Source organism: Eriocheir sinensis, chromosome 28 (assembly GCF_024679095.1).
Source record: "Eriocheir sinensis breed Jianghai 21 chromosome 28, ASM2467909v1, whole genome shotgun sequence".
NCBI lineage: Eukaryota > Metazoa > Arthropoda > Malacostraca > Decapoda > Varunidae > Eriocheir > Eriocheir sinensis.
The window spans coordinates 5183636-5193092 of record NC_066536.1 but is presented as its reverse complement, the minus strand read 5'-3'; the positions used below and the strand labels follow the sequence as shown (position 1 = coordinate 5193092).

The 9457-nt window shown below is 42.1% G+C and overlaps 1 protein-coding gene across 3 annotated transcripts; it reads right to left on the bottom strand.

Annotated features, from left to right (window-relative positions):
* Nucleotides 1-212: 212 nt before the first annotated feature.
* Nucleotides 213-6831, bottom strand: LOC127004407 (cyclic AMP-responsive element-binding protein 5-like). 3 transcript variants are annotated; one of them, XM_050872065.1, is made up of 6 exons: nt 6195-6831; nt 5679-5825; nt 2197-3264; nt 1635-1802; nt 1214-1380; nt 213-1007 (listed from the first exon to the last, which is right to left on the bottom strand). In XM_050872065.1, exons 3-6 carry the CDS (start codon nt 3260-3262, stop codon nt 975-977), a joined length of 1434 nt encoding a protein of 477 aa, XP_050728022.1. In that variant the 5' UTR covers nt 3263-3264; nt 5679-5825; nt 6195-6831; the 3' UTR covers nt 213-974. The 3 variants fall into 3 exon arrangements, with proteins under 3 accessions (XP_050728022.1, XP_050728023.1, XP_050728024.1); XM_050872066.1 differs by having other exon boundaries at nt 5711-5825; XM_050872067.1 differs by lacking the exon at nt 5679-5825 and having other exon boundaries at nt 6195-6338.
* Between the last annotated feature and the right edge of the window lie 2626 nt (nt 6832-9457).

Genomic DNA, 9457 nt, shown 5'->3' with positions numbered 1-9457 from the left:
TAGGAGACTTAGTAAGAAGAGGGGAGCTGATGAGGTGAGAAGCATTTGACTGCCAAAAAGAGCTGTGTGTGGAACCACTCACTCATGTGACGCATGCTTTATAAAAGAGTAGACAAGGCTGCCAGAATGAACAGCCATAAGTCTGTGCCATCCTAAGGCTGTGGCTAGTGAACTTGTATAGTTTGTATTAGGTTAGCTTAAAAAATCTTACAATTAATACTTAATAAATTTTAATTTACAGTGATTTCTGTTTGTAAATTAACTCTGCTATTCCCACATTACTAAGTATTAATAACAATTGCAAGTGAGTTTACAAAAATAATGAGTCCTCAAGCACATGAAGAGGATTTCTACAACACTACTACTATTATTATTACAAGTAATACAAATACCTACTAATCATAATAGTAAAAATAATAATAATAATAATAATAATAATAATAATAATAATAATAATAATAATAATATTAATTAATGGTAATGGAATGCTCTGTGAAACAATGGTAATTTATTTTATTGGTGAATTTTGTATGACATTAAAAATTAATGCTGCAACTGGAAATTTCAAGTTAATGGAAGTCATTAATTTCTCCATTGTTTCAACTGTTCACATCTTCATGAATAACCACAGAGGGATATTTTGCCTCTACATCTACACATGCACAAGTCAAAGCTTAACTCCTATATGTGCAAAAAAGATAAAGAGTATTAAAACACCACTTTGATACAATACCAATAGTATAAAAGACTAAAAAAACTAATACCACCAATCAGATCCACAGATATTATAACACTACAGTGATACAACACCAGTAGCATAAAAGACAAAAAACTAACACCACTGACCAGATCAACAAATATCAGAAAGAGCAGTGATACAATACCAAGAGTAGAAAAGACTAAAAATAACACCACCAACCAGATCAGCAGCAATACACATGGCTGTCTGCACCACAACCAGCAACGAAGGGTATTCAGGAGTCGTGCAAACCCTTCACCCGCTCAATCTGTAAAGGAAAGGTGATTTATCAGCAAATGAAAGATGTAGAAAAGGGTATATAGCAAGGTAATCTGTAACAGTATTATAAATGGCAAGTCCTTATAACAGTGACAATAAGAAACAATGAGGGGTCTCTCTCTCTCTCTCTCTCTCAATCTTGTTCCTTCAACTACTAAGTACTGCCAATTTCCCCAAAAAGGCCCTCCAGCTCACCAGAGTCAGTGTGGCTTTCTCTGGGACGCTGTTGGCAGAGCACCACTTCTCCAGGTCCAGGACTGTAGTGGTGGTGTCGTGGTCAGGGTTCTCCTCCTCCACTGTGACCCGAGTAACTTTTGGATTCTCAGGGTTGGTGAGATCAAGTGTGACTTTCACTTGCTGCCCTGTTGGAGATAATGGAGGCAATGTCTGTTTTAATTATTTCCTAGTATAATGATCAATTTTCTTGGACGGGAAAACACGTGGGCATTTTTTATAGCCTTACATCATTCAAGCTTGTGAAAATGGTGTATACATGACACAGAATTAGGGGAAATATATAATATTAGTGTATTCAATGAATGCAATATAGTCTACTCCTTCAGTCCACTCAGGCTCAGCCAAAATATGCTAGTCACAGATGAGTCAAACTCCTTACCTTCAATTAAGACGTGCCACAGTTCTACGCGAGCCAGGCTGACTCCATATAAAAAGCACAAGGCAGGAGGAAAGTAGTATTCTGTACCACTCTTTGTCCGCAGCTTGCCCATGGTGCAGTGAACTTCTGTGATGACTGCTCCATATTGTGCCAGAAAATTCTTCCCATCTGAAAAGGGATCACAGGTGCTAATGGTAGTGGTGGTACCACGACAGTGGTTATAGTAAAATGGTAGTTCTGACAAGGGAAGAAGTCACAATTTAAAGAATATGTGCACTTATACAATCAACTCTATAAATCTGGGATTTTTTATTATTCAGTATGCCTATAAAGATTCCTTTTATGAAAATGCATGATCAAACCTTAATCTTAATGAAAAAAGATTTTTTACTCAAATATTCCTTTTTAATGGCAGCAGGGAGGAGGCTTTTCTTTTATCTTATCCTTAATTCCTTGGTTTTCCTCCTTTCCCTAAAAAAAAAGTGCACATTGATGGGTTTGAAGGAAAGACTGCCACAAAAATCTGAATGCTACAAATGGTGTACAATGGGCAAACACTTACCCTTCAATTTCTGGATCTCTTTCTTATTCTCCGTGCTTTGAGATGCATTGGTGACTGGTGATGTTTCCTTAGATATGCAAAAACCTTCATCCTTTACAACACTTTTATTCTTCTGTTTCTTTTTTTTCTTTTTTGAAGTTTTGTTCTTAGTGCACTTTGATTTCAATGGGTAATTTTCTCCTTCCCGTTTACTTGATTCTTTTGTATCTGTTGTTTCTTGTATTATTTCTCTAATTTTCTCCTCATTTTTTACATCTTTTAAACTATTTGATTCACTTGCATCATCACTTACATTTTCATTGCTGCTCTCATTATTCAGTTCTGATTTGTCGTTATTATCTCCTTCAGAATTTTCATCTTCTGAACTAGATGATTCACTTGGTTCACTGTTGCTATTTTCACTGTACTGTGATGTCTTGCAATCAATTGTGAGACATTTGCCCTTTGTCCAATACTTTTTGTCGTTTTTTTCCGGAGAGTAAACTTTGCTGTTTGGCTTAGTTTGAGGGAGGGTCATACAGTAAGGAGAGGGCACCATATACTGAGGCCTTTGTGTTACAGTTTGAGGGTGGGTCATAGGGTATTGATAGGGTGAAGCGTACCGAGGTGCTGGAGGCAAAGTATTAAGGTGGGTCATGGGATGAGAGAATGAAGAGTACTGAGGTGTTTGTGGCATGGGTGGAGGATGGTGGGTCATGGGATGAGAGAATGAAGAGTACTGAGGTGCTTGTGGCATGGATTGAGGATGGGTCATATTATAAGGAATATACTGAGGCATTTGAGGGTGGGTCATATGGTGGGGGGTTGGAATGTACTGAGGATAGGGATAGGAAAATGGAGCACCCTGATAAGTTGTGAACATGGAAGGCATAACATTTTCTCTCCAAGGTTGGTGAGACCATGCTGGCGATCCTGGCATGCTATAAGTCTGTGGATGGCTTGGATACGTGGCAGGGCCTGGGTTTTGGATGTATGTTGTAGTAGGGTACTGGTACGGTGTCATGGCTCTTACGGCACTCATACTGTATTCTGGGTGACTGTCAGAGGTTTTGCTTGCCTTTTGCATTTCTGAAGGGAAAGAAAAAATATTATAAGTATTTTTGGGGGGATATCCATTGAAGATTAAAGTATGATATGACTATGGAAGAGATTAAAAGGCATGCTGGTCACTGCTTTTAAATGAATCCCACCAAATTCTTTCATTTAGCAACATTAATTGTTACCTCCTCCTTCTTTCAAACATTTTTCAGTCCTATCACTACATCTTGTCATTGCTCTCATTGCCACCTTCCCTCCTATTTGATTTCTCATGCACCCTCTTCACATACGCATCCTTTTACAATTTTCAACCATTCTGATCTTATAAACTTTGAGAGAACTGTTTGTTCCTGGTACCAGCCATGGAGACAAACACAGCTCATAGCCAGGTCTTTGTGCCGGCAGAAGTATTAACCTCAAAGGGACACAATATATAAGGAGTAAATCCAAGAAAGAAAAAAAGCTGGGATTTATTATTTGCACATCTGTCAGTTGAGATGTATGTTGAGTTTACTACGACTATAACCAATGCTACATTAGAACATATACCACATAAATGCTTTCCCACAACGAAGCCACCATGGAAAACTAAACCACCAACTGTTTTAAGACGTAATAGGGAAGCAACTTGGAAATTATACAAGGAAGCTAGATTCATTTTTGGACGTCATTCCCCTCAGGGAATCCATTCGCTTGAAAATTTCCAGAGAATAAATAGTCAATACAGGAATCTTATACTCGTCTCAAATTGATTATGAAATTTCACTTATAAATAAAATGAAGTCTTGCCCTAAACTGTTCCATTCTTATATTCAAAATAAGAAGGTGGGTTGCCCTTTAATTGGGCCACTTCAGTTAGGAGATGGGTCCACAGTTAGCAATCCCAGTGGCATGGCGGAGTGTCTTGCAAACACTTTTAGCCATATATATACAGCCTTGCCCCCAACCCTTCCTGCAGCCCACCAGATGTCTCATACTCAGTTTTCATTTATTCCACTGTCTTTGGAATGAGTTAAGTTGGCTATTAACAATTTGGATAAAGACACTAGTATGGGTCCTGATGGTATCCATCCACTGGTTCTGAAATCCCATCAAAATCATCTGGCTTACCCTATACCTATACCTTATTTTTACAAAATCGTTAAATATTGGGCAAGTGCCCTCAACATGGAAAAGTTCTAACATAGTCCCTATATTTAAGAAAGGTTTGCACTTGGACCCTTTGAATTACCGTCCTGTGAACTGGAATGGCAAAATCATGGGGTCTTAACATTCACCCAGACAAATGTGTGGCTCTAAGATTTGGCAGAGATCTCCCTCCTGCTGACCTTTACGACCAGTACTTCATTAGTGATATTCCTATCCTATTAACACCTCTGAGCAGAGATTTAGGGGTAATGACTAATACTTAACTGAAATTTCATGACCATATTCGTTCTGTGGCTTCCAATTTATTGAAATCAACACTATGCCGTTCTCGTGATTTTATGATGGCACTGTACACTACTCATGTTCGTCCTTTACTTGAATTCAGCTCAATTATGTGGAACACTGGCTATATTGATGACATTAAGCTATTAGAGTCAGTCCAGCAAAGGTGGACCAAAAACATAGACGGCCTAGAGAACGTCCTATGCAGACAGGCTTTCTGCTCTTGATCTCTTTTCTGTTCGCAGGAGGTTATTGAGAGCTGATTTGATTGAATGTTGGAAGATCATGCATTGTGTTGCCCCCTTTGACTCAACTAGACTATTCCAGCTTGCTTCAGTTGTGGGTACAGGAGGTCATGTCTTCAAGCTTGCTCAAATTCGTTGTTCCCTTGAGTGTCGGCGTCGTTTCTTCCCAGTTCGTGTTGTTGGCTCTTGGAATTCGCTTCCCTCTGCAGTTGTTGAGCTGAGAGAACTTGGTGCTTTTAAAGCTGCTCTAAAAGATTTTCTTGGCCACAAGCTTCATGACTATTATCCCTGACCATATGAAATGAATTCCCAATGCACTTTCCAGCCTATGTCTTATTGGATTATGTTCTGTTGTTTGATGAACTTGGATAGGCTGGCGCATTGGTTGGCGAGACCTTTCAGTTCTTTGCCTGATGGTTTACTCAAGCATGGCTCTTGGGGAAAGGTCATCCAGGTAAGAAATCTCCTTCCCATTGGCCCCTGAGTCAATTACCCCAGGAAACAGGGCTGGTGTGAGATTCGGGTTACCACAGTTTACCTTACCAAGGTTTCCCCAGATACCCCTTTATTGACTAGCCCAAAAGGGAGGATGTGCAAGTGGGTGAGTTGCACACAGACTGCCTGTTCACTATTAACTTCTTGGCAGCATGGATAGGTTGCAGTTCATTGGGTTTAATTAGGTCTGTCAATTTGTAATGTTCATAACCAATTAAGCAGAATTAGGTTCTTATTTTAGAGGTAAAATAAATGGCAGTACTCAACATTTACCCTGGGCTGTGTGTAGGTACAGGAGTGACTACTTGACGAAATTGAGGCGAGGCTTGCTGTGGTCAGTCAATGGTGAACTTCCTCAAAGCAAGCCATGGAGCCCAGATGAGAGGATGCTGTGGTTCTGAGGAGCAGGCCAGCTATGTCCTGCCGAGAAATAATTGTGAGCAAAACGTGGGTAATTGTGCTCATACGTGTAGCCAGCGGGCACGATACGTTTTGCTGTAAAATTCCGTCACTTTTTTCCCACTTCTTTCACTAATCTGAACAATTACCTCAAGTCTTCAGGGGCTGTATTAATTAAGTGTATCACTTTACAATGTCCAAATTACTCACGATAAACTTCTTCAGTGTTATAGGGGTCTGGTTGGGCCAGCCCCCTATAACACTGAAGTTTATCGTGCGTAATTTGGACATTGTAACGTGATACACTTAATTAATACAGCCCCTGAAGACTTGAGGTAATTGTTCAGATTAGTGAAAGAGATGGGGGAAAGAAAGGGCTGTAAGACTTACTTTAAATGATCAGCAGGGAGGAAGGCAGGCACCCCTCACGCTGCGCCAAGGACGAGTGTTGTTGTGTTGTGGTGCGCGCTGCGAGGCTGCCACGGCGACTAGGATTTTCAGACTCTTCCGCCTCACATTTTCCAAAGGTCAAAAAGAGGATCACCTGGGTTCTCATGAGTGTTTTTTAGGTTCATGATACAGAAGAAGGGTCAAACTACCACTAGGGCTATTCAACTACCCCTGGAAATGCCCACAACTCCTGCGAAAACCGTGTCAAATATATGTGCTTGGGCGCCGAAATCTGTCAGGTTAAATACGTATTGGGGGGAAAAAAAAATCATCACAAAGATATATCATAAACGTTTGCAGGACTTACAGACTGGGCGTGGGCGGTCTCCCAAATAAGGAGAGATATTGAGGTAAGGGAGAACAGAGGATGATATGAGGAGAGTATAAGGGAATAATAATTCAGAGAAGGGGGGGAAGGGAAGGTGTATTTTTTGGGGGGGAATGACAAGATTCTAATAGCAAGAAAAAAAAGTGAATGTGGCATGCAAAATAGCCATCTGATAATGCTGCAGCCGATGAAACAAGCTTTTCCTACATAAGAGCACATGAGAGCACGCGTGCATTACGAGGCCGGAATACATCTGAGGAACTGGCGGATTGCGGGGTGAGAGGTGCGGGTCAGCCCCGCACCGCACCTTGCCACACACTCAACACTTCTCGCTTCCTCTCATATGTCAGCAGAGCTGGGCACTTCCGTACCTCTGTCCGCACCTCCGCTCCTCCGGACCTGCGGACCTTTAAAGTGCGGAAGTAACAGGTGCGGAACGGCAGTATTCCGCCACTTGAGTGACGTCACTCATTCAGATTTACGGCCCGGTTCAAAATATACCGTTTGTCGTCCGTCTTAAAGGAAGTGCGTCATCAATGACAACACCACGTGCACGGAGAGCAAGAACCCAAGGTGCTGCAGTATTGCCTTGGTACGGTACCGGAGGTGCGGTACCGGAACGAAAAGCGCGGAAGTACAGGTACGGACTATATGTGTTTCGAGGTGCGGAGGAGCGGTACCGGACTACCCGATATCCAGTAACGCGCCCAGCTCTGTATGTCAGCTATTTACTACCTTCAAATGAATTTAATTAAATAATTGGATAATCCAATAAGGTCATATAGCGTTCAGATTGTTTCGTTTTTAAGATAATAACAAATATTTTGTATAAATACCACGACACTTGACAGAGTTGTATTCCAACGTTGTCATTCTACACATCCAGAGCCCAGGTCACTTCTCTCAAGGTCATGGAAGGGTCAGCAGGTGGGCCCATGGGTGGGCCACCCATGGGCCCACCTGCCTCTGCCTCTCCCCTCCCTCCCTCTCCCTGCCTCTCCACGTCGTTGGCTGCACAGCCGCGAGAAAGAACTCATTTACAATGTAAACAAGTACTTTTTAGACGAAAAAAACAACAGAGGATTTATCATACCACTCACAAGAGTAACTGCAAGAACAGCAAGAGCCACTAATGTTAGTGAAAGAACCATTGAAAGAGTCTGCGCCAAACTGGATCATGAGTGCATGACGAACAGGTCACCAAGACAGCCTGTATTCTCGTCCCCGAAGAAGAGAGAGAGAGAGAGAGAGAGAGAGAGAGAGAGAGAGAGAGAGAGAGAGAGAGAGAGAGAGGAGGAGGAGGAGGAGGAGGAGGAGGAAATGAAGGGAGGCTAATGGTGGTCCACTTAACACCTTGACTCTAATCCCACAATTGGAGACAAGAGATGTGGCAGCGTGGTACGGGAGGACAGACCCTCGCAGAAACCCCCCAATCCGCCAGTTCCTCGTGGATTCACTATAGGCCTATGCAGGGCAGCTCCTGTAAGCCTAACCCCATCTAACCATGACTTTATCTTATCTGAGCATGTATCTATCGCATTAACAGCCACAACATGATTGCCAAGGCTGTTCCACTCATTTACCATTCTTGTCTATGTTGAATCCTCATATATCCAATTTAAACCCATTGCCACGTGTGTATACAATACCCTTTCACTACCAAAACCTTCGTGCTATCACCCTCACTATAAAAGAAAACAAGAAAAAAGAAAACAGCCGAGAAAAAAAAGCAGAGAAAAAAGATAGATGGCATTGGAAGACAAGATCAAAAGATATTCCATCAACAGGAAGTGAATTAAACCAGTGCAGTTTCAAATAATAAAACTGGTGTGAAGCAAACCTAACCATTGCAATCGAAAAGGGAAAGGGTGTGTGTGTGTGTCCGTCCATTTGATTTAATTAAGGCAAAATGGATAATGTTTAAAATAAGAAAAGGGGCAAAGAATAAGGTAATAATATGTCTGGGAGGATGGATCGAGTTATCAATTGGAGATTTTCAGTTTTTGAGGTACCGATCAAAAAAGACTAATAATTCTCTCTGCCCCAATCATAAATAATTTTCCCTCCATTACCCCAACTCCTCTGCCCTAGCCCCACCCTTTCTCCCCTCCTTTGTCCCTCCCTTTCTTTGCCTCGCCCAGCCAGATCAGTCACCAACACCAAGGCGTGATGAGGGACTTGGTGGTGGTGATGGTGGTGGTGGTCAAGGAGATGGTGGTGGTGGAAGAAGAACAAGAGAGGAGGTTATTATTATTGTTTTTTGTTGGTTGTTGTGGTAATGGATTTTAAATGATTGTTGTGGTGATGATAGCGGAGGTGATTATGATGATGGTGGTGGTATATGCTGCATGGTGCTTATGGCGGTGTACTGACACACACACACACATTAAATATCCTCCTCACCACTACCATCACCACAACCATTAGCATCATCACCTCTATACTGTGATTGGATCTATTGCTTTGTACACACACACACACACACACACACACACACACACACACAAACCACAACTCTGATAGCTCAGTTCTGCGCTGCCAGGTTTTGCGTCGTCGGAGGGTTGAGCCTCGCTCAGGCCGGGATTTTTCCGCTGACAAGGAGTGGTCACTGGTCACCAAGGGTGGCAGTACGGTACGGTACGTAATAAATATCGTAGTAAATTTGTACCGTTACCAAAACCGTACCGTACTAGTAATTTCGTACCCAATATCGTACCAATGCGATAAGCTGCCTACATCTCTAAAATTAACCTGCTACAGGCAGCTCACGCTGCCTGTAGCAGCTATAGGGCTTCCCGGCGCAGTTACTGACTCACTGCGTCACTGGTACTGGACAGTTGCCACGAGTTGTACCTCTCTCTCTCTCTCTCTCTCT

Bases quoted from the DNA above. Each gene is read 5' to 3' on its own strand.
- LOC127004407 (XM_050872065.1), bottom strand. From the start codon at position 3,262: ATGCAAAAGGCAAGCAAAACCTCTGACAGTCACCCAGAATACAGTATG. The intron at 1,381-1,634 runs GTAAGGAGTTTG...TATCTCCAACAG, and splicing joins GTGGCACGTCTTAATTGAAG to GGCAGCAAGTGAAAGTCACA. The intron at 1,008-1,213 runs GTGAGCTGGAGG...TTTCCTTTACAG, and splicing joins AGAAAGCCACACTGACTCTG to ATTGAGCGGGTGAAGGGTTT.